Source organism: Jaculus jaculus, chromosome 1, assembly GCF_020740685.1.
Source record: "Jaculus jaculus isolate mJacJac1 chromosome 1, mJacJac1.mat.Y.cur, whole genome shotgun sequence".
NCBI classification, from domain to species: Eukaryota; Metazoa; Chordata; class Mammalia; order Rodentia; family Dipodidae; genus Jaculus; species Jaculus jaculus.
Window position 1 is genome coordinate 37,667,848 of NC_059102.1, and position 24,183 is coordinate 37,692,030.

General features: G+C 50.3%; 2 protein-coding genes across 3 annotated transcripts in view; one reads left to right on the forward strand and one right to left on the reverse strand.

Annotated features, from left to right (window-relative positions):
- Window positions 1-273: 273 nt before the first annotated feature.
- Window positions 274-22,556, forward strand: Loxl4 (lysyl oxidase like 4). 2 transcript variants are annotated; one of them, XM_004669889.2, is made up of 15 exons: window positions 274-372; window positions 4,439-4,735; window positions 5,437-5,615; window positions 6,458-6,663; window positions 8,328-8,366; window positions 8,548-8,767; window positions 9,275-9,461; window positions 9,556-9,710; window positions 10,339-10,506; window positions 11,390-11,552; window positions 13,530-13,773; window positions 14,859-14,974; window positions 15,557-15,693; window positions 16,046-16,157; window positions 17,581-22,556. In XM_004669889.2, exons 2-15 carry the CDS (start codon window positions 4,456-4,458, stop codon window positions 17,649-17,651), a joined length of 2,277 nt encoding a protein of 758 aa, XP_004669946.1. In that variant the 5' UTR covers window positions 274-372; window positions 4,439-4,455; the 3' UTR covers window positions 17,652-22,556. The 2 variants fall into 2 exon arrangements, with proteins under 2 accessions (XP_004669946.1, XP_004669945.1); XM_004669888.2 differs by having other exon boundaries at window positions 9,278-9,461.
- Window positions 21,735-24,183, reverse strand: part of R3hcc1l (R3H domain and coiled-coil containing 1 like) — a 97,315-nt gene continuing 94,866 nt past the window's right edge. Inside the window, exon 7 of the mRNA XM_004669891.2 lies at window positions 21,735-22,524. Coding sequence (XP_004669948.2) covers window positions 22,457-22,524 — 68 coding nt within the window. The 3' untranslated portion in view covers window positions 21,735-22,456. The remainder of the gene's footprint in view (window positions 22,525-24,183) is intronic.

The following is a 24,183-nucleotide window of genomic DNA, read 5'->3' on the forward strand; positions in this document are numbered from 1 at the left end:
ACACCTTTAGGCCCAAGAGGAAACAGCGCCTGGAGAAAGGCCAGGGGGCATCCCTGCCAATGCCGCGCTGCCCTGCGCCGGGGCTTCTCCGAGGGACCCGGTCCGCCGCGGCCCCCGCCCTCGCTCCAAGCCCCGGGACTTCCCGGCTGGGCCCGGTCCCGACCGCGCGCCTGGCCCCGGGCCGGGTGGGCGGGGCGCCCGCGCAGGGCGGCGCGCCCGGGGCGGGGCCTGCAGCCTCCCCCGGGGCCGGCCGGGGCTGGGGGCGGGCGGCCCGAGGATAAAAGGCCCCCCGGGACACCCCGGGAGGCCCGTTAACGCCGCTCGCTCGGCCCACGGCGCCCAGCCCAGCCTTGACCGTCCGGGATCCAGCGGGTGAGCTCCAGTCTGATGGGATCCCTAGCTGCGGGTCTGCTCCTTGCCGCTCTGTTCGTTCGCCCGCCCGCCTTTTCTTCTGTCTCTCTGGGGTCTACAGGCTTCTTGAGAGCTCCTGGGGGCTGGAAGGGACGGGGAGTTCCATAGATAGTCGACCTAGCCTGCGGGTGGCTCACCTGACCTGCTTCCAACTGGACAAGTGACCAACTTGGAGTGTTTGACCAACTTGGGCAGTTCGGCCCAAGGCTGCGTGGGTGGTGCACCCTGGCCCGGGGGATGTCTGCGTATTGGGTTTGGGAACAGGCTGTGTGTAACCATTTCTCACCCAGGGAGGATGCAAATGACTGGGCGAAATGGGATCGATCAGATGTCCCTCCTGTGACTTGGGGACTAAGCCAGGGCAGAGCTGACTGCTGTGGGGAGAGGGTTTGCAGGCGTGCTAGGGTTTCCAGCCTCATCTTCTCCTGCCCACGGGTGGGACTCGGCCCAGTTGCAGGGTCTGCTCAGGTCCACAGAGGCAGTGAGCCTACTGAAGGGGTACAGGACCCAACCCAGAAGAGTTCTCTCATGCAATTCCTTGGGCACAGCCAGGTGCCAGTGTCCCCTGGCAGCCCCTGAAGCAGGTGCTTGTCTGCCTGGAGCTGTCGGGATCCCGGATATGCCACTTGTTCTGGCACTCGTCCCAGTGCGGCACAAAATCAGCCAGCAACAGAGTGCGATTTCATTCACTCTTTCCCTTCCTCTCCCAACATCCACCATTCCTGAGGTTTCCCAGCCTCTAGTCAGGTGGCCTGTTCGGATCCTGGCTGGGCCAGTTTCTCCACTCTTTGAGGCCTATCTCATCCATAAAACGAAGAGTGTTCAAGAAATATTCCTAAATGTATTTATTATTTTTACTATTGGAACTATTGTCCGCATCTTCCTCCCACCTGTTTCCTTCTCCTTCACTAGGGAAAGGCCCCACTGTAGAGGCTGCCTCCTTCCCTCTCTAAGGACTAATTCTCAGCCCAGTCCTCTTCCTGCTCTTAATGCTGTGGCGGCAGACAGAGAGAGACGGAGGGAGGACACAGCATTTGAGTTGGGGGCTGAAGGATGTTGAAAGTTTAACAACCTGAGCAGAAGGCACAGTGAGAGCAAAAGCTTAAGAGGCCAAGAGATGAAGGTTAGGTTTGCGGAATGGTGAGAAAAGACTGAAGCGCAGCAATGGGGCCTGGAGTGGGTGGGAAGTCTGAGGAAGAGGGACTGTTGTCTGTGTCTGACTCTGTCCCTGCTGCCTCCCATCTGCCTCCTGGCAGCTTGCATGGAAGGGAACTGCCCGGTCCCCAGGGCCCAGGGTCCTGCAGCAGAAGTCCACCCCTGTCCCCAGGAGCCTGCAGGCCTGAGACTTTGCATAGCGTCTGAGACCTTCTCTCCGTTCGGTGGGGACTTCAGCCATGAGCCATACAGCATCCCCGTCTAGCCTGCCAGTGGCATCAATAGAACTTATCATTCCCAGGGTCACCTCCTCATTTTATAGGTGTGGAAGCCGAGACTCAAAGCGAGGGAAACAGCACTGCAGACATGTCGAATGCAAAGGAGCATTCTGACTCCTGGTGGGGAGGTGATAGGATCATCTCTCAGCCCAGACCCAACGACCCCACCCTTTTCACCTCTCTTGTCATGTGAGGAACATTCCTTCCTCAGTGACTCTGGTGTGGCTGAGACCCTGGAGTCCGCTTCCTCAGGGGAGCAGAGAAGGGAAAGAGGACTTGAGTAGTGGAGAGGACTCTGCGTTGGTGGCAGCCAGCTGGGAGTGCCCAGGGCCCCTGAGCCGGGAGTGCCATAGTCTAGTGGTGCTGAAGTCTAGAAAGGAAACCGGAGGGGCCAATGGGAAGAGAGTAGCTGTCCAGCCTTGAAGAGCACAGGGAGGAGTCTGGCCTCGGCGTGGGCAGAAGGGACCATGCTGTGCCTAGAGCATGTTGCACAAGCACCACAGCTGGGAAGGATGTGGACTCTCTTTTCTTTGTGCAGAGAAGGCGAGGCCAGTGGTTCTATGTGAGCTGGTAGAGTGACGTTAATGATGGTTCACTGCTATTCAGAGCCTGTTTTTCTGAGTGCTTTGCATGTGTCAATCTGTACGACGGTCTTATTTGGTAGGTGCTGATATTCTCACACAGGAGAGGCACTCAGACCCAAAGTTGCCTCCCATTATCTATAGACTAGTGAGGAGGTGGAATTTGAACCTAGGCGGTCTAACTCCCCAGTATGGAGTCAAGCACTGTGCCATGCATGCAGCTACAGATAGTTTTTGTTTGTTTTGAGGTAGGGTCTTGCTCTAGCCTGGGCTGACCTGGAACTCCCAGGCTGGCCACAAACTCACAGCAATCCTCCTACCCCTGACTCCTGAGTGCCTCAGCTCCCCAAAGCCTGGGATGGAGAAACAGCAGCACTGGTGGCTCTGGAGGTCTCTGCTTAGCCATGGCTCTCCTGTGTCCTGCCCTTGTCCTGTAGTCTCAGGACCAAGGCTGCTAATGTGAGAGGGGAGAGGAAGAGCCCCAGTTCATCACCTCTGAGGACTCAAGAAGCTTATTCCAGCCATCTGACGACAGAAGCCTCCCTCTGATGGATGTCGGGGACCTAAAAGTCTTTGAAGGTCCCCTATTCTGACAGGATGAAGGACAAATCCTTGCAAAATATATGCACAGGGCCCTTGACCATCTAGGCCTAGTCTGCCCTTCCCCCTTGCTCCTCCAAGCTCCCAACACTATAGTACAAGGCTCTGCCTTTTTAAAAAGGGTATTTATTTTTATATTTATTTATTATTTATGCATATGACACAGACAGAGGGAAGAGGGAGGGAGGGAAAGAGGAAGAGAGGAGTGTGAGTATATGGGTGCACCAGAGCCTCCAGCCACTGCAAACAAACTCCAGATGCATGCACCACCTTGTGCATATTGCTTTATATAGGAACTGGGGATTCAAGCCCAGGCCATCAAGCTTTACAAGCAACATGTTCTGCTCTTGCATAATCACATCTCTTTCCTCCTTTATACCCCCTGTCCTTCCTAGCTGGAATGTCACTTTTCCAACCCCAGAGAACTCTTACTCATGTGCCAAGAACCAGGTTAATAGGCATTGGTTTCTTTGAGACAGGATCTTATGTAGCTCAGGCTGGCCTTGAACTCAATATGTAGCTGAGGCAAACCTTGGACACTTGCTCCCCTTTTTTACACCTCCCAAGTGCTAGGATTACAAGCAGGTATCACCATGCCTGGTTTCGTGTCACTTCTTTAAAAACCTTCTCCAGTTTCCCTTCTCTGTGTGTGTTGAGGGGAATTCAGTGTCTTCACTTCCAACACCTAGCCTAACAAATGGACCAAAGCAAGTCCTCCAAGATGTTGCGGCAGCGCATAAACTGCACAACTAGAAGGGGTTGGGCTATAGCTGAAAGGGATGCCTATTTGAGCTGAAGGAGATACATGAAGTTTGGCTCACTTCCTCAATGTAGAAGTAAGGAATTAGGGGCTGGAGAAATGGCTTAGCAGTTAAGGCACTTGCCTGTGAAGCCTAAGGAGTCATGTTCGACTCTCCAGGTCCCACATAAGCCAGAGGCACAAGGTGATGCAAGTACACAGGTTTCACATGTGTACAAGGTGGCGCAAGAGTCTAGAGTTTGATTACCATGGGTGGAGGCCCTGGTGCACCAATTCTCTCTCGTGTTCTCTCTCTGTCTTTTTCTCTCTCATAAAAAGAAAGCCAGTTTATTGGACTTCCCTCAAAGAGAAATAGAGAGAGAAAAGGAATTAGGGCATAGATTTTAAGAAAATTGATCAAGCCATATGGAGAACCCTTGGCTTCCCTTAATAGCCCTTTCTGCCCCAGCATTTTATGTGCCTTTGTGGAATGGCATTTCACCTTTGGCTCAGGGTCCTGGGACCACCAGAAAGTAGGCAAAGGGCAGTTCCTTTAGAGGCCCCCCTGGACCTAGTTTATAAAGTAAGCTCCTCCTTTACCTGCCTACACATTGCTGAAGAGGTTTGAGGTGGTAAGAGTTGGAGGTGATTAGCGCTGTTTATTCCTTCCCCAGATACCCTGGAAGTCACCATGATGTGGTCCTCACCAACCACCCTCTCCTTGTTCCTGCTTCTGCTCCTGGGCCAGGTTCCTCCCAGCAGGCCACAGTCACCTGGCACCAAGACCATCCGGCTGGTGGGCCCAGGAAACAAGCCAGAAGAGGGCCGCCTGGAGGTGCTGCACCAGGGCCAGTGGGGCACCGTGTGTGATGACAACTTTGCTCTCCAGGAGGCCACAGTGGCCTGTCGCCAACTGGGCTTTGAGTCTGCCTTGACGTGGGCACACAGTGCCAAGTATGGCCAAGGGGTGGGTGAGTGATGCACTGCCCCCACAGGACACAAGATGGTAGCCAGCTTCACTTAGGGTCTGGGCTTACTAAGGCTCCAACAGAATGTGTAGGAAGCCCATGTTCATGAACAGCTCAAATGGCCTTCAGGAAGCACTTCTTGTGTATAGCTGAACTGACCCCCGTGCTCTGATCCTTTCCTTCTCTCTTACCATGAGACCAAAGTTGCCATCAGTAAATTCTAACTTTCTTGAATGTAGCAATTGGCACATAGTGGGTACTTAGTGCTGGATGGATGGATAGACGGTAGGCTTGACTACAAGACCTACCTGCCATTTCCAGAAACTAATTCTGTGATTCTGACACTAAGAGGCTATGTATGCCAAGACCCCAGAGAACCAGCTCCTCTCATCTCCCTTTCTCCTCAGCATTTAAAGGAAAAAATTTAATAGGTAGATTAAGCTGGGCATGGTGACACACACCTTTAACCCCAGCACTCTGGAGGCAGAGTAGGAGGATCACCATGAGTTCGAAGCCACCCGGACACTACATAGTGAAGTCCAGGTCAGCCTGGGCTACAGTGAGACCTTACCTCGAAAAAACAAAAACAAACAAACGAACGAAAACCTATTGATAAATCTATGAACAGATGCAGGGTCCCATCCAGAATAGTACTTTGGCTGCGTCTCTGCCTGTACTTGAGCTTGTCCTCCCCGCCTCCACAGGACCCATCTGGTTAGACAATGTGCGCTGTGTGGGCACCGAGAGCACCCTGGACCAGTGTGAGTCTAACGGTTGGGGCGTCAGTGACTGCAGCCACTCGGAAGATGTTGGAGTGGTGTGCCACCCCCAGCGCCAGCATGGCTACCTCTCTGAAAAGGTCTCCAATGCCCTTGGGCCCCAGGTGAGCGGGCTGGCCAGGGTCTGGCCTGAGCCAAGTTCTGGATGGGAGGAAAGCCTTCTTAAGAGTGACCTGGAGGAGGGAGAAGGGATGAGGCAGAGCCTGGACTGAGAAGCAATCCTGGTGCAGGAGTAGAGCTCCAGCCTGATGCAAGGCAGGCCGGGGCATCAGAGGCTGGGCTTGCTGGGAATCACAGAAGCTGCTCCCCCATAAGGGAGGTGGAAGGGGGAAAGGGGGTTGCTTCATCCACAAGGCCTGGCCACAATTGCCGGCTCTTCCCAGCACAAACAACCCCGAGCTAAAAACAGCTCAGGCCAAACAACAGCACTGGGTAGGGAAGAGCTTCAGCCCCCACCCTCTGCTTGCCAGGCAGCCTCTGCCTGAGGACAGCTGGCCCTGGCCTTGTAGTGGGCATCATGGGGGCTCCATGCTGGTCTTTAGGTCACTTAGGTCCAGGTTGGTGGGTCCTGGAACCCAACGTACCTTAGGTTGCTCTCAACCAACTGTTTTTGTGCATCTCAACCCTTCTCAGGGTAGGTCCCTCCATGATCAGAAGATGCCCTCCATAACCCAAAGGCTCCCATCCTGACCTCAGGGAGGGCACAGATCTGACTTCTTGCCTCTAGTTTAACAAGTCTGAGAAGAGGAAAAGAGCCTAGACAGACCAAGGCTCTGTGGCTTCCAGTTAATGCCTCCCATTCTCTGGACCATGGGCTTTCAGACCAGTGAGGGTCTGAAGGATGGGCTGTAGGCACTCTGAGCCTGGCTCTCCCAATGGAGCTCTTCAGTGGCCTACAGGACAGGGAGTCCCAGGCCTGGGCCCACAGTGACTCTGCACCTTACAGGGCCGGCGGCTGGAGGAGGTCAGGCTCAAGCCCATCCTCGCCAGTGCCAAGCGGCACAGCCCTGTGACAGAGGGGGCTGTGGAGGTGCGCTACGAGGGCCACTGGCGGCAGGTGTGTGACCAGGGCTGGACCATGAACAACAGCAGGGTGCTGTGCGGGATGCTGGGCTTCCCCAGCCAGGTGCCTGTCAACAGCTACTACTACAGGTAGGAGAGTGGGCTTGCTGATGGGGACCTTCCAGGGTTCATGAAGGTGCTGGAGGAATCTTTTGGTGGGGATGGGGGTGGGGTGCAAGGGGACAGTCCACACAGACTGGAACTGGAGAGAAACAGCCCAGTTGAGAACAGTGGCTGGACTTGTGTTGCAGTCAGGTTCGCATTGCTGGTGGAAGTCACCCAACCAAGAGCAGATTGTGGGAAAAAGTTTATTTTGGCTTACAGGCTCGAGGGGAAGCTCCACGATGGCAGGAGGAAACGATGGCATGAGCAGAGGGTGGACATCACCCCCTGGCCAACATAAGGTGGACCATAGCCATAGGGGAGTGTGCCACACACTGGCATGGTAAAACTGGCTAGAACACCCATAAGTCTGCCCCCAACAATACACTGCCTCCAAGAGGCATTAATTCCCAAATCTCCATCAGCTGGGAACCTAGCTTTAGCACACCTAGGTTTATAGGAGACTGAGTCAAACCACCACAACTTTCTAGATTATAGCTGCCTCAGGATAGTTCAGAGAATATGCTTCAAAATCCCAAGAAACACCTAAAAAGTAGTCAGATAATAAGCTTCATATTTTCCAACCCTATAGAAAGGCATCACAAATTCACTGTTATATATGATGAAAGCAATTGAATGCAAAAAAAACCATGTTGCTGAGAAGATTTAACTGAAGATTCTCACACTGCCACTCACAAGCATGGGTACAATGTCTCCTGGTCTCAGCCCCATCAGTAACCAGCTGTGGGCCTTGGCTGGGGGCACTTGAACCCCAACCATCCACTCCACTGTGGACTACCTGCTCTGTCTTTGTCCCAGGGATTCCCTCTGCTCTGACCCAAGCCAAGCTGGGACTGGGTTACATGCAAGCAAGGCATGGGCTGGGGAGTTTGGGGAAAGGAGATATAAATTTACTGTCAGCTGTGTGGCAGAACTGTCACAGGCAGATTGCATCAGCCCAGTAAATAACTACCCCAGCCCCCACCCCACCAGCTCCCTGTCAGTGACAACCTCACGGGGTTGTTTGTTGGTTTTTTAATGGAGGGAGGACTCTCCAGCAGGGCCTCCAAGTCGCCCACCTCCACCCACACCTGTCAGGTTGTCATGCTCCAGTGAAGCCCTTGCAGGTCCCTGCTCTCTGACTGGGATGGCCCTGGCCTTGAGGGAACAATGTGGTGGATGGGCATGTGGATGGGGCTGATGGGCACAGAGGCTCCCTATAACTTGGTAACTGCTGCCTCACCTCACACCCATGAGGAGGGCACTCACCCCCGCCACAGTCCCTCAACTTCCACTGTCTCCAGAGGGACTTGCCCAGGTCCCTTCTCTCAGGGAATTCCCTAAAGGATCCCTTCGTCCAGACTAAAGGAGACAAGCATGAGCTGCTTATCCCAGGAGCAGCCCTGGAACAGCCGAATCTTCACTTTAGGACAGCTAAGAGGCCTTGCCTGCCTTCCTTGTAAGATAGGAGTGGTCAAGCGCAGCACTGGAGTAACATCTATGAGCCAGGTTGACAGCTGACGAAGCCCGGCACAGATTTCAGAGAAATTACAAGGAAGCCTGGCGAAAGAATGCAGTGATCCCAGGGTGACGGGTGAGGGGAGGGGGTCCCCTGCATGCCTCCACACCTATCTAGTTTTCTCCCTCCACAGGAAAGTGTGGAACTTGAAGATGAAGGATCCCAAATCTAGGTGAGGAGTGGCACTCTTGGTGGGTGGGTGGTGGTGGGGGAGATATGAAAGGGTGTGACATGAAGGGCTCCTCTCCCCTTCTCCTCTTCTCTCCCTTTTCTCCCCTTGGCCTCCCAGGTCAGGTCCAGGTCCAGGTCCATACGCAAGCCCTCCTCCACCCACAGTCTCCTTTGTCTTCCAGGCTGAATAGTCTGACAAATAAGAATTCCTTCTGGATTCACCGGGTCAGCTGTCTGGGGACAGAGCCTCACCTGGCCAAGTGCCAGGTCCAGGTGGCTCCAGGACGGGGCAAGCTGCGGCCAGCCTGCCCAGGTGGCATGCATGCTGTGGTCAGCTGTGTGGCAGGGCCCCACTTTCACCCACAGAAGCCAAAGCCCCGGCGCAAGGAGTCCCGGGCAGAGGTGAGCTCCAAGGGGCCCTGGACCTGGCCTGAAGGCTTGGGTCCCTCCCATGGGGGACCCTGTCAGGTGAGGGGAGGGACTAGACTGGGAGGAGATAGGCTCACAGAATGAACCTTGGGATTTATTTAACAGGGATCATTTATCATCCCACCATAAATGGAAAGTTGACATCACTTGCTATGACTAGGAGGCGACTGTGAAAACAGTAATTAAATTGTAGCTGCAGCCCATTGAGGCTGAAGGTATTGAACCTGAGCCTGCCCTTTGTTATAAAAAAAAAAAAAAGTAGGTGAGAAAGTGGCCTTACAGTGTTACACTCAGACCAGTGTCACTGAAGAAGGGAAGGTGGGGGGGGGGGATCCAGCCATTCAAGGTGATAATTACGAGAAGTCAGAAGCAGGACCAGAAGCCAGGCCTTGGCTTTAGCTAGTGGAGCTCGCGGGAGCCTCGCCCTAGGAGTCCGTCTGGCTGCCTTTCCTGAAGCCAGTTTTCCCCTCCCTCCCGTAGCAGGAACTGAAGGTGCGCCTGCGCTCCGGGGCCCAGGTGGGAGAGGGTCGCGTGGAGGTGCTCGTGAACCGCCAGTGGGGCACAGTGTGTGACCGCGCGTGGAACCTCGCGTCGGCCAGCGTTGTATGCCGTCAGCTTGGCTTCGGCTCTGCGCGGGAGGCCCTCTTCGGGGCCCAGTTGGGCCAAGGTGAGCAAGGGGTCAGGATGCACCACTGGCTCTCCCCAGGGAGAAGTCACGGGTGCGGGTAGAGCTGGAGCCTCACGGTTCTCTCCCCACACAGGGCTAGGGCCCATCCACCTGAGTGAGGTGCGCTGCAGGGGCTATGAGCGGACCCTCGGTGATTGCCCCGCGCTTGAAGGCTCGCAGAATGGTTGTCAACATACAAACGATGCAGCCGTCAGGTGCAACATCCCCGATATGGGCTTCCAAAATCAGGTGGGTTCAGGTCTGAGCACGCCCTCAGGAAAGGGTCGGGGAGGCTTCCGGGGAACCCCTAGGACACAGCCCAGGCGGCTCAGGAGAGGTAGCCAGTACTTGCCTTTCACCCATTCCGAGAGCTGGCAGAGAGAGCCCTCTCCTGACTGTGGCCGGGCGCCACCCACAGCACCCAGAGATGGCAGGACAGGCTTTTGCAGGTGCCCGCACTGGTCCATACTCCCGGGTCCTGAGTGAAGCTAAGAAGGTGCTTCGTGTCAGGGCCACAGGCTGTTGGTGCCGGGGAGCAGTGTGGGACACTCAGGTCCAAGTGTCAGTTCTGGGGGAGGGGGGTTGTGAACAAATTGCTGGGGTTGATTCCCTCAGAGGTCATTATCAGTGAGGTGACAGACATGAAAGCCCTTTTCAAACTGTGATCCCAGTGGTAGGATTTTAGATAGAGGGCAAGGTGCAAGGCATAAGTCCCTGCCACAAGTATTCAGAGTCCGACTGCTCTAGCGTGCAGAACATCATGTGATGAAGTGGCCTCCCTTTACAGAGAGCAGCAGGCAGGGGCGTGTCTGGTGTAGGGCCACCCTGAGCTGACCTGGCAGATTTCTCGCCACTCACACACCTCTGCCCACTGCAGGTGCGCTTGGCTGGTGGGCGCAATGCTGAGGAGGGTGTGGTGGAGGTGCAGGTGGAGGTGAATGGGGTCCCACGCTGGGGGACTGTGTGCAGCGATCACTGGGGGCTCACCGAAGCCATGGTGGCCTGCCGACAACTTGGCCTGGGTTTTGCCAACTTCGCCATCAAGGTAGGTCCCTTTCTGGGGTTTCACCAACTTTGCCACCAAAGTAACTGCCTTTCTGGTTACTTCCTTACAACCTCAGCCTCCTGGGCTGACAGGACCCAAACTTGCTGTGCCAGAGCTTCTGGCCATCCATTCATTCATTTAGTTACTTACAGAATGAACTGTGAGCGGACAAAATGTGGGTGCTAAGGATGCTTTGGTAGACAAGTGTATAGAGTGAAGGGGGATGTCAGTAAAATGCTCACAACCTGCTACTTGGTTTCACAAAACATGAGTAGAAATTAGCCAGAGAAGAGGAATAAACAGCCTAAGCAAAGGCCTGTGGCCAGAGAAGGCTTGAATCAGCTGAGGGTATCAGGGACCAGGGCTTGCAGCGCAGCTCCCAAGTTCAGTGGGGAAGGCAAGGAACAGACCATTCACTGCCTTTCCCGATTTCTAAGCCCCTCTCCTTTTGCTGCTTGGAAGAGTTAGGAAGAATGAAGACAAGCACTCAGGCTACTACAGTGGCCCCAAAGAGCCAGGAAACAAAATCAAGAGGGTTTGGGCATGGTGCGGTGAAGAAAGGCCCACACATGTACCCACATGGGTCCGCTGGGCAGTGTGTGAGGCAGATGGGGTGGGGCAGGAACATGGGGATACATCACCTGCATGCGGAGGAGGAAACAGGCTTCTCCTGCTCTAGAGGACTACCTTCTGGGAGAGGGATGGGAGCTGTGCCCCAATACATGGAAAAAACTTGTAGTATAAGAGGGGTCCGGATGTGACATGGATGACCCAGTAAAGTGTTTCCAGCTTGCGCTGGGCTTAGCCTGGTGGGGATGGGGTGACAAAAGCCTCAGAGATGGCTCTGTACACTCTGATGGGTTGATGCTGGCTGTCTTCTTAGGACACATGGTACTGGCAGGGGACACCTGAAGCCAAAGAAGTGGTGATGAGCGGGGTGCGCTGCTTAGGCACGGAGCTGGCCCTGCAGCAGTGTCAGAGGCACGGGCCTGTGCATTGCTCCCATGGCTCGGGGCGCTTCTCCGCCGGAGTTGCCTGCATGAACAGTGAGTAGAGGAGGAGCTCACCGGGAGGGGACGGGCAGGGCAGGAGGTGGGAGCCCCTGCTCCACCATTCTCCAGCCATTGTGGCTGCATCAGGATGCAAAGTCCACCCTGCCCACCTCCTCATGGAGTTACTGTAAGAATAGAAACTGAGAAAATGCCAAAGCACAGGAGATGGAACCATTTTTCAATTTGGGGGTAATGACCAACAGGCTTAAAAAGCAAAGCAGGATTAAAAAAAACAAACAAACATGACAGTGTATTACATTTAGGGAGGGTAATGGTTTTTCTTGGAACTATGTGTGCTGGGTTACAACACAAAATATATTTTTTGTCTGTGTGAAAGTTGCAAAGACATTGTAGAGGAAATATGTGAGGCCAGCTGTGGGGTTTACCCAAAAGGTACAAGACCATTTTGTGGCATGGGTTTGCCCCCCACACCCAGCTGTTTAAAGCAGCACCATCTGATACTGGCTGACAAGGTCTGGACCAAGATAGCTATATCCAGTCCTAAAGCCTGCAGGCTGGCACCAACCTGGGTGGCCACTTGACCTTCCCAGCCATGCTCCAACTCTGAACACATCATTAACTCCTGCTAGTGAGCTTGTTCACTGCACCCCAGGGAGAGCACGGAACCTGCTCTTTACCCCCTCCCCTGCAGAGCAATGACCTGTCCCTTTAGAGGGCTCCTTAGCATGTTGGCTTCAAACTCCTTGCCTGGCAACTCTGGACCCTTCCATATTCTCCTATCTTCTTGACAGCTATCCTCTCAAAGCCTTTGATACTGCCAAACAGCTGGGCACATGGCTGACCTGCAGCCTCTATATCCCCTGACTTCCTTCTTTGTGCTGTCTTCTCATTCCCTCTGAAAGCCTCCTTTCCCTCAGGAAGTCAAGGTGGTCAATGGCCATATCCCGGCTCTTTCCAACATAAGCCACAGGAATGTCAAGTGTATGCTTAGTGACAGGACAAGCAGCATGCAGCAAAGCACCATCCAAGCCCAGCCCACGAAACAAACTAGTGTTCCCAGCCAGCCTGGTTAGCACGCGGCCTCACCTAGAAGATGCCTTGGCCTAAGTAACTCAGCTGTGTCTTGGCATGACCAAGCACTGAGAAAGGACCACTCTTCTCTTTTACGGTTACATGGCAACAGGTCTGGATCTCCCTCTCACTGTACATGAGGGACAGCAAAGGCAGGGACATGTGGCTTCAGAAGAAGTTTCAAGAGCCTCTGTAACAGGGGAGCAAAGAGGCTAAGCGGCCTAGTGAGACCCACGTACCAGGAGTTTGGATACTCACGATGCCTCAGACAGCAATGTACAGGGACACCTGTGGTAGTAGTCAGGCTAAAGGGGACCCGAGAGGGAACACAGGCTCAGGACCCACAGCTCAGCAGGCCTCAGGGACCAACTCTTTAAGCTCTGCCTTCCATGCTCAACACATACTTTATGAATTAAAAAGGCAAGGACTTGGTTAAATCAACTAAATTAGGTATGAGCAGAGCTTTTTTAGGATTTTAGGCACTACAGCACATAAAGGCACCTTATAGGCTAAGCAAAATTTTACAAAATAAATAATAGCTTACATCTATTTCCTCCTTGCTGAGGGCCAAACAACAATCTAAGCACATTGCATACATTACCACATTAATATCACTAATATGACCTCCATCATGCAGGTGACAAAAATGTGACACAAAAATGTTGAACAGTCATAGAGCTGGTAAAAAGCATAGTCAGAAATTAAGCCAAGAATGATTTTGGGGGTCTGGCTCCATGCCAGCAACTTTAACCCTGGAGCTGCCTTCCAGGATGAAGCGATGGGCTGATGCTCTGTTATTAGAGCGTGATCTTCTGACTCAACTGCCTTCTTTTTGCATGCCTTCCATAGAGTTTGGTCAGGGGCAACCTTGGGCTCATTATGCAGGGTAAGCCCTGCTGTCTTCCCCTCTTGCTTCCCATGTCTTTCTGCTTACCGCAGGTGCTCCAGACCTCGTGATGAATGCGCAACTGGTGCAGGAGACAGCCTACCTGGAGGACCGCCCCCTCAGCCTGCTGTACTGCGCCCACGAAGAGAACTGCCTCTCCCAGTCCGCCAACCACATGGACTGGCCATATGGACACCGGCGCTTGTTGCGCTTCTCCTCACAGATCTACAACCTGGGCCGGGCCGACTTTCGTCCCAAGGCTGGGCGCCACAGCTGGATTTGGCACCAGTGCCACAGGTACCTGCCCACGCCTTGGTCCTAGAGGGTTAGTGACAGTAAGTGGGGCCCAGGGACCAGTGTACTCTGGCCTCAGGCAAACTCCTGGAACATTGTGTACACTTCCAAACAAGTTTGCCTTCCTACTGCCCAGTTCTTAGGAAGAATAAGGGGGATGGTCGTAGCATCTACCTGCCTTGTTTCTCACAACTTCCTTGAATGCACCTGTGGGGATGGTGTTCCTGAGGCCAGTTTCCCACAGTAATGTCCCAGGGAGACATCACCACTAGCAATTGATCTCTGCTAGCATGGTATCACACACCTTTTCCATGTTCCAGGTAAACTGGAGACTCTAGAAACTTGGAAGCCCAAAATAGGATGCTGGCTCTGCAGAAAAAGCCTACTGGTTCTTGCAACAGCAAAGGCAAGGCCCCAAAGACGACAGGAAACAGAAAGGAGACAATGAGCACCTTTTCCTATCAGGAGTCTACAGACCAGACAGGGAAAGACAGTGCCTGTGACAAAGGCAGAAGGGACAGGGAAAATGTAGCCTCTTCCCGCCTCTTTAGGACGCAGCAGTAAATTGGGAAAGCTGAGAGAATGGCCAGCGATTTGGGGGCCTGGCCTTGCCTCAGATAATAGGCACCTTTGTCTGTAGCATGCACAGAGTTGTCATTACCACTGGATTGGAAAATATGGTAGCAATCTGATCCCAGGCTCACAGAGAGCAGAATAAGCTCCCTCCCCAGCTATGCTGCTTCCAAGCTGGTCTCGGGGTCAGGGTGCCTTCTTCTCACCTCTGCCTCGTTCCTGCGGTGAAAGCCCCAGCTTCCTGCAGGCTACGAGGGCAGGACTTTTTACCTCTCCTACCTAAATTAAGACCCAAAGCAAAGGAGAAAGCTGTGCTTTGCTGCCTGGCAGGGGTGCCAGCTAAAGGCTATGGACCACACTAATCTTGGGTTTGAGAAGGAGAAGGGCACTGCCCTGCTATTATAACTTTCTTCTCTGGGTAATGATGGGGCCTACTGCCTCAACTGTCCCTGCCAACCTGCCCCAAGAGGCCATGCTCTGTTGCTGTGGAGCTGACTGCTTTGCCTCTTCCTCAGGCACTACCACAGCATTGAAGTCTTCACACACTACGACCTGCTCACGCTCAATGGCTCCAAAGTGGCTGAGGGACACAAGGCCAGCTTCTGTCTAGAAGATACAAACTGCCCCACAGGTACGTGGTTTCCTGTCAGCACGGTCTTCCGGGTCTACTTCTCACCCTGTAGTCCTCCAGTGCCTTTGGGGTCAGGCTCCCCTCTGCCCTGCTTAGCAGCCCCGGGAAGCCAGAGTCTATAATGGTAACAGCCTTCAAGGCAATTAAGAATTTCCTGCCTTTTGAAATCTTACATGGAAAGTATTTCTTTTGAATTTCCAGCACTTTGTACCACCTTAAAAAGGCTATGGAACTTTCGGGTGGGGGGGGGGGGCGCTAGGATGGTCAGTTCCTATTTGTGTCCCCACAATCCCTGTCCCTGGGAACAGTGGATCTTCAGAGGGCTGACAGGATAGATAGGTGGATAAATAAGTTAGCACATTAGGCCTAGGAGCTCCCAAACACATTTCTTTGGACAACAGGGGTTTTTCCTAGAGCATCCAAAGTAACTCTTTGAACTTTATGTCCCAACCAACCTGGGCATCTTCACTGAGTTGGTAAAAGCTAGTGTGAGGATTAAATGATGAAGCACTGAAAAAAACCACACAGTGCCTGGTCGAAAGTGCCTACTCTGTGCCACAGTAACCGTACCCTTCTTTACAGGACTGCAGCGGCGCTATGCGTGTGCCAACTTTGGGGAGCAGGGGGTGACTGTAGGCTGCTGGGACACCTACAGGCATGATATTGATTGCCAATGGGTGGATATCACAGATGTGGGTCCAGGGGACTACATCTTCCAGGTAAGGATGGATGTTTGGGAACTCGCCACACAAACCCTGCTTCCTCCAGGAATTCCAAACTCTGCCCTGAGGTCAGGTGAAGGCAAATTTCCCATGTCATCTCCTAACAGACCAATCACTTTTAGAAGGTGTGGTCTGGGAGAAGAACCCTTTTGGGGAATCCCCAGATTCTGGGTTTGCGTCTTGATTCAGTGGACATTGGGCACTTCTTAGTCTTCATGTGTGAAATGGAGACACTGATGTCTACTTCCTGGGGTAACTGTAAGAATTAGGTGAGATGCAAGGAGTCTTACCTGTCAGCTCACTCAAAAAATCCTATCGCCCATTTTCAGTTGTCCTTCTCTCACCCCAGGTGGTTGTGAACCCCACAAATGACGTGGCAGAGTCAGATTTCTCCAACAACATGATGCGCTGCCGCTGCAAGTATGACGGGCAGCGGGTCTGGCTGCACAACTGCCATACAGGTAACCGAGCCACTGCAACACCTGCCTCGTGTGGGCTCCGTGTGCTGGAAAGCGTTAAACACACCTGAGTGTGACTTGCCGGTGTGTGCAGATGGATAGGGAGGGGGCAGAAATGGATGTACTTGAACATCTTCACAGCTGGGTTTCTAGACCTGCACAGAACATCAACCTTTCCCTACCTGGTAACTACTGCATCCCTCTTCTGAGTGTGAACTGTTTTCAATCTGTCTTGGAAGCTTTCCTGTCTCCAAAGCCATGCCAGAACTCTTTTTCAACCCAATACTTTACTCTTTTCCCATGGTTTTTCTGAGCTGCCTTCACTTTAAGCTGACTGTTTCACAGGGAAAGGCAGGGGTTCCCCCTGGTCTGTGATCTCTAGGTAACAATCACTGCTTCCAAGAGGAGCAAGGAAAACAGGGACAGGCAGGGTTGAAACATCAGACACAGGAAGAAGCCACAAGGGGCTTGTCTCCTTATGTTTCTTTCTCCTTACTTTTTTACCTGTGGTACTGGGGGGCTCAAACCCAGGGCCTTCCACATGCTAAGCAAGCAACCTTATAACTGAGCTAATCCTCAGTCTCATATATGTTTTTAAAATAATAACTGGCAACAAATTGAAGAAAATGAGAAGAGGAGGAATAGCTCATGTTTTCAAATTGGGTGACCGAGTAGATTTTTGCTGACATTAAATGTAACAAGGCTATGAGATGAATCAGAATTAGCGGCCTGGGACTGCGCCGATGGAAACAACAGATCCCCTCATAACCAGACTATAAAGGATTTGGGCAGGGATGGGACAGAAAAATAGCCACAGGTCATTGATCAGAATCCTTGCACAAAACATAGGGCACAGTACACTATGTTGAAAAGTATATTTAGAGAAGTGTGCATAGGACTAAAGAAATGAGGGATTTAGTTCATGCATAAATGAGTGAAAAACTATTGTCCCCTCTAGCCTTGAAGAGGGAAGGGCATCCAGGTGCCAAAGCCGTGGGAGAGGTGAGCCTGGCTGGAGCCAGTTGTGAACTCTCCTAGCCACTGCAGGGCCAAACAGAGGAAGAAATCCTGGGCTCCTCTCTTTCCTTCCACCCCAGCTTCCTGCGACTGTTGACCTACCTCAAGTGGAAACCTGAGGACAGAGAAGCCAGGGCAGTGGCAATCTCTAGGGCTCAGTTCTTCGGGGCACAGAGAGAATAAAGGGTCTAGAATAAACTTGGGAGGGAGCAAAGAACGAGCATAGCCCTTTCTGCTCGGTCGCCTATTCTTCCTGACCAAGGTCTGTTTCTAGAGAATGAATGGTATCTGTACCTATGACTGATCTGATGGGAAAACAAGCTAAACAGAATAGGCATATGTGAAGTTGTCAGGGAAGAGAAGAGGCTGTGGCAGGGTCGAGACTTAGCTATTTTCCTTTGACCCACAGGAGATGCATACCGAGCCAATACAGAGCTCTCCCTGGAGCAGGAACAGCGACTCAGGAACAACCTCATCTAAAGTCATTACTGCATACTCCCAGCTCTGCTCACAAACCAGATACCTCAGCTTACTGGAGCCATGCCCTTCACAGAGCCCTGACTCAAGAGGAAAAGGGGTCAATGTGCCAAGGGGCACCAAGAACCTGCTCAGGAAGCCTTTTGATGGCAAGATCACCACACCATAATGGTAGTGCTCGCTCAGGATGGCTCTAGGCCTCTCCAGAGGGCCTGTGGCCTGTAGAACATGGCCTCTAGGCTCTGGTCAGCTAAGCCTCCTCTTCCATAAGGAGTCACAATCCTTCCTGAAACTTGTTGCAAAATTCCCAGCTGCAGGAGATCTCAGTTCCTTAGGGATAAACTGTGGCCCAGACCCTCAGTTCCTTAGGGATAAACTGTGGCCCAGGCCCACATCTAGCTGGTGCTTTGCAAATGTCTTGGAGGAACAGAAGACAGATGACCAAAGTACACAGAAGTGGAGTTGGCTCTCTGCTAGGAGCAAAATGTGATACAACTGTGTCAGTCACACCTGGCAAAGAAGTTGGTGAATGAGGTCCCTCACTTCATCCACATTTAGAACTCACCTCTTAGCTGGTGACTATACCTTTGTCCAACCACACATGTGAGGTTTTTAATATCCTTTACACTCAGACTTCAGGCATCCCATCATTTCCTGATGGGTCAAGACCCCTACTTACTGAGGCTTGATGAAGGGCAAGTTTCACAGAAGTGGCAAGGCAGGGCCTTCCCTGCAGAGCAGTAAGAGTTCAAGAAGAAAGACTACTGTGGTCATACAGACTCAGCCTTTGTCAGTCCTCTGTCAAGGGAAACAAATGTCTTATACCTGCTAAGCAATCCAGTTAAGATTATCACATATGTCAGGATTGGCTTAAATTTCAAGTCTTAACTAAGCCAACTTTACCTTAAAATGTTTGTAAAGGAAAGAACATAGGTCAAACAAGCCACTTTCTATAGGAATAACAAGACTTGTCTGATAGGGTAAGGGACAAAAGACTTTGGGGGAAAGAAGAATGGAGAATTTAATTTAGGTAAGGGGGAAAGGTCCCCTTCTTGTGTGATGTGGCTACACTGTGCTCTTGCTCAGGTGGTATAAAATCCCAGTGTCTTCTTGGACATGACTTGACCTTTTCTCCACTGACACACAAAGGGATGATCCTTATCATAGGTGTGACACCCTAATACCAATAAAGGTTGCTCATTATGGACTGCTACAAAGGCCACACTAGCTGTGATTATGTAGTTTCCAGCACGCAAACTCTCCCCCTTTTTCCTCCCATTGAGCTGGGATGAGGATACATGCACAGGGGACACTGACTACTCATGACAGTCCTACCCCAGTATGTTTCTCTAGTCGGGTATTAGCCTACCTTCTGCTTCTCAGTCGTGCCTCGTGCCCAGGCTCAATGCTAAAGACAAAGGTTAGAAAGGTAAAAAGGTGGAAGGTAGGAGTGAGAAGGTACAATCCAAGGCCCGTAAACTTTAATAACAGAGGTGCAAAACCAAAAAAAAAAAAAAAAAAAAAAAAAAAGGTAGCAGACAGCAGATTTACAATGCTCTGCTCCCCACAACATAAGAGCTACTCCCTGTATAGGGAGTCAAAAGGGACATGACCTAAGGTATGCTCTGTGACCACGAAGTAGTGCTTTCCTCCTCCCTCTGCTCTACTAGTCTCCTTTATCCATTCTCTGATCTGCTTCATCAGGCAGAGGGAGCCTATTTTGGCCTGGCAGTTTAGGTAAACAAGGGAAGGACTGATTTCCTGCTGGACCCAGCAAACATCTCCCAAACAGTAACAACATTATATTCACACATGTAGCTAATGGTCTGTGAAGGAATGTGCAGCTAGTGGGGGAGTGTCTGGTGACTGATGACTTGATCTGGGCAGGGAGGTTACCCTCAGCTTTTTGCTGGATCTAATTTCCAAGAGACCAGAAAAATCAAGCCAGGCAGACAGCCACCAGTTATGGTCTCAGTCTAGCTGCCCACATCACACGTTTGGTAGGTGCAGCCAGTTCTAATTCCTGGAAAAAGCTATACAAGGGTTGTGCTGTTAAGACTTCTGAGTTGAAAGAGAGAGACACAGGAAGACTGGTAGCTGGTCTGACTTATAACTAGATGAGGAATGTTAACAGAATACCAAATATCAAATTCTAGACAGAATCAAACCTCAGAAGGCCTTCACCTTGGCACACTTTGGGCTCAGAGAAACTGAAGTGCTAGAAACCTCAGCCTTCCTCTTACATGTTGTATTCTACAAAGATTTTCATACTATGAAGAACAAAGAAGAATTTGTGGGGAATATTCCTCTCTTCTATCAACTCTAGGTAACCCTGGGCTTCAGGTGTTTGACATACATGAAACAATGTGTGTGCACAGATCCCCACTATCCAACATCATTTTCTTTCACAGTAGCCATGCTGTTCAAACAGATCTACTTACCTTAGAGAAGTCTGTTCAGGAGACTATAGCCACAGCCATGGGGTACTCTCTAAATAACTCCTCCTGTGAAGGCATGACTTAGACCAAACCAAGTATTTGATTCCTATCTGGACGAACTTGAAGTAGTCTCTGTTGGACCAAGGCCAGAGCTTGTTACCTCTGGTTAGTAAGCAACAACTTCAGCTACTGGAATATTATTAAAAAGCACTTTTCAACTTACAGTAAAAGGAGCAACAGTCTATAAATTTCAAATATTGATTAAAAAATCATTTCTCTGGGTTTGGTTGTAAGAAGAAACCTAAGAAATAAAAGTGGCTGACTGTCAGATGTCAGATAGACTGCTAATACACATTATTAAGAATGAGGAAAAAGTAATTTTGGAAATTATGAGGGCTATTAAGAAAACTGGTTAATAAACATGGGGCTATATTTTGCCATTAAAATGCCTTTAAAGGGTAAAATACAGTCAATAAGAGAAAGTACTTTCATGGTCAAGTGACGAAAGCAGTCACCACGTTTTTAATCCCAGTATCATTTTTAGCCTTTCAAAAATCAAAATACGCACTATGAGCTAAGTAGTAGAGTGCTGCCTAACATGTGTGAGGCCCTGGTTTGTACACCAGCACTGGGAGAGGAGATGATTAAAACAGGAAACATGTACCTTAGAAGTTCATCTTTCAGTAACAAGCCAAGTCTCCACATTTTCTTTCAAAGCACCCACCTGTTCAGACAGAACTACTGACATAGTCTGTTCTGAGACGACAGTGGACAATCCTATAGGTACAAGTCAGAGGCTGAATGAAAGCAGACAGAGGGTCAAGAAAACAACTTACTGAAGCTCCAAACTTTGGCATAGATGAGGACACTGGAAAAACTGACCAACAATGAGAGAAGCAATGCCAAGGAACTGTGACAGGAGTCTAAGACTAGAATAGCAGCAGGGACAGTTAGGTCAGGACTAAGACCCAGTGTCATTTGAGGAACATTTAAACAGCGCCCCATTCTACCATGGTTTAGGTAAAGCTAATAATCCATCATTGTCAAAGGCATTAAATCATTTTTTTTAAAAAAAAGTTTCTGTCCTAGTTGAGAGCACAATGAGACACCATTTCCTGCCACTTCAGCACCTTGAAGACTAGCACTACTGTTCTTTAGTGCAGAACTACTTTCTAAAAGCACCAAGAAAGCAGATGTGAGGCAGAAAAAGTGAGAGTCGATGGCTGTGACCTGTCCATGTCCTCTGGGAAAGCTCACTGCCTAGAGGTGTTTATTTCATCCTGGCTGCTCATCAAGGTAATGGATGGTCTAGTGCTGCCTGCCAGGTGCCTCTGGCTCAGGCTGAGATGATCATACCAAGAACATGCTGTGTGCCAGATGTCTTCTGCAAAATGTCAGGTTTGACATAATGGGGAAGGCAAGAGGTTTGGGTGGGGATGCACAAGGAGATCAAGAAGGCAAGAAGCACTACCACATAGCAACCTCAGCTGGAATAGGCCACAAGCAGTGAGCAGTCTACTTGCAGGAATTCAATAAAAGTGACAGATCCACTTCAGCCATGCATAGCATCATAGGCATAAAGATAAGAGGAAAGCTGCTCTCCCATTTCTTTGTAGAAAAAGAAAAATTTCAAAATACCAGAATGATGTAAGTCAAAAAATAGCCTTTAATGTCTCCCTCTTACAACATATTACTGTTTAAATTGGAGCTGGCACACGGCTCCCCGAGACTGGCTTACTATGAGGAATGAAGGTGGCAGCCCCTTGGCTGCTCTGCAGCTGGAGCAGCCCCAGGCACTGAGCTTAGTACAAAATCTGGAATCCAAAGAGCCACATCTGCTACTGTAGTCCACCAGCTTCGGAGTTCTGAAAGCTGCAGTATAGATTTTGTGTAGGCTGAGTATACCAAACACTGTTCTCTGTCCTGCTCGTTTCTCCTCAGTGTCCTCAATAATACTGTTCTCTGCTTTGTGAAGTATTAAGGGATGCCCTGAGTTTGCAGGGCTGTTATTTCCCATCACAGCAGGTTTGAATCCTCTATTCTGTTTTTCATGTGCTTTAGACCTCTTACAAAGCATGACCCACAATGACAGGGCTTGCCCTATCCAGAGGCCTCTGGAAGAAGTCTCTCTCATTCTTCCCAGTTCACGGCACCTTTTCATACCCACTACAGTAAGACAGTTCTGAAGAATTGTACTTTGGAGTGAGGACAGGAGCCCATCTTCTCTCTGTACCCTGCCAGTCTTTATCATATTCACTTTTTCTCTTTCGTTAACATGCATATTTGCACGTACACAGCTCTGGAAAGGCCTCATGTCTGAAGACGATGGAAACACTTCCTAATTCATGGAATGATTTCTTTCATTGATATTCAAACTGCAGACTGGTCTCTGCCTTCCCAGATGTCTTCCCGTTGCTTGGCTTCCAACCGTTTTCTCTCTGTAAATAAAGGGCAGTGTTAAACAAGGTTATACTGCACACAACCAGTAAGTCCTCTTTAATCCAAATTAAAGGCAAGTTTTATTCAGAGATTTCCTCATCACTTTTTACCTAATTTCAGGGATTAATTGCTTGATAAGTGAAAATAATACTACAATAACTCTTTTTTGTTTTTCTCTATCTTCTGTTTTTTTTTTTCCTTTTCTTGTCATGCTAAAGATAAAACCCAGGGCTTCCCTCATGCTACGCATACATTGTACCACTAAGCAACATTCCAAGACCCACCCTAAGTCTTTAATATAACAACAGAAGATCTGCAGCTAATGGACATTACTTAACAGAACCCAGATTCTAGTCTTGCTGCTATGTATTTATTTCCACTTTTAAACTGTATTCAATATTTCAAAATAACTGCCAAATTTTCCATGTGTACTGATCGTTATAAACATTTGAATGGGGATGAAGAATATGTTTTAATAGTCTAGCACATAGCTGAAAATGCAAGAGCAGCTAGTGGCTTCACGCAGTTAGTGGGCTGCACTCATTTCTTCCCTACTATAACCTTACTGAAAAAATACAGGCAAACTAAGTATCACCATTTTTTGCAAAGCACTTTTAGTCTTCTGGACTATACTATTTCAATATGGAAAAATGACTACAAATAATGGAAGGAAAACAAGGACTATTTCTAAAAACAAAACTGTAAATATGGGTAATCCACACACAATATTTAACATGAAGCTTGGGTTTTCCATTTAACTTTTTCTTAAAAACTCACGAAAACACAAGCTGAGGGTAGTGGTACATACCCATAGTCCCAGCAATTTAGGAGGCTGAAGCAGGAGGATCACTTGTGCCCAGGAGTTCCAGACCAGTCTGAGTACCTCAGCAAGTAACTCTCCCCCAAATATAACATACGCAATTGGGTAGTCCAAATACTTCCTTAGGTGTTACAATACCAGTTCTAATTTTACAGTTAGTTATGTGTCTTAATACCACAAAATCCAGGTGATAAGCCTCATGGGTTCTTTCTGAGGGCTACTGTTCCAGGTAGATAATGCCTATAAAAGATTTTGCGCATCATGAACCAGGTGGATTACCGAAATCAATGTGAGCCTAGACTTAACACTTGGCTATTTCAATATAACTTTCCAAGTCATCAGAATCCCTCAGAACATTCCTGAACTATACTGACTGTACTTTAAGAGCAAGGAAGTTGGTCAGGAAACTGACTGGCACTTGGAAATGTGAGGAAGGGAAATTTCCTGCTATTTGGGCACCATCTTGTGGCATTATATGAATATAGCAGCGAAGTTACAAGAGGATAGAAAAAAAAAATGGGGACCAGAAAATTGCAAACTGAAGGCTGATTAATGTGATGCCCTGGGACTTGGCTATAAAGTAGACAGGCTTGGACCGGCTGAGATTCCTCAGGAGACAGTGCCAAGGATGACTGACTTGGCCAGAGGATGCCAAGATTTCTTAGAAAAGTAGTCTGGTTTTGGGCTGGAGAGATGGCTTAGCGGTTAAGCGCTTGCCTGTGAAGCCTAAGGACCCCGGTTCGAGGCTCAGTTCCCCAGGTCCCACGTTAGCCAGATGCACAAGGGGGCGCACGCGTCTGGAGTTCGTTTGCAGAGGCTGGAAGCCCTGGCGCGCCCA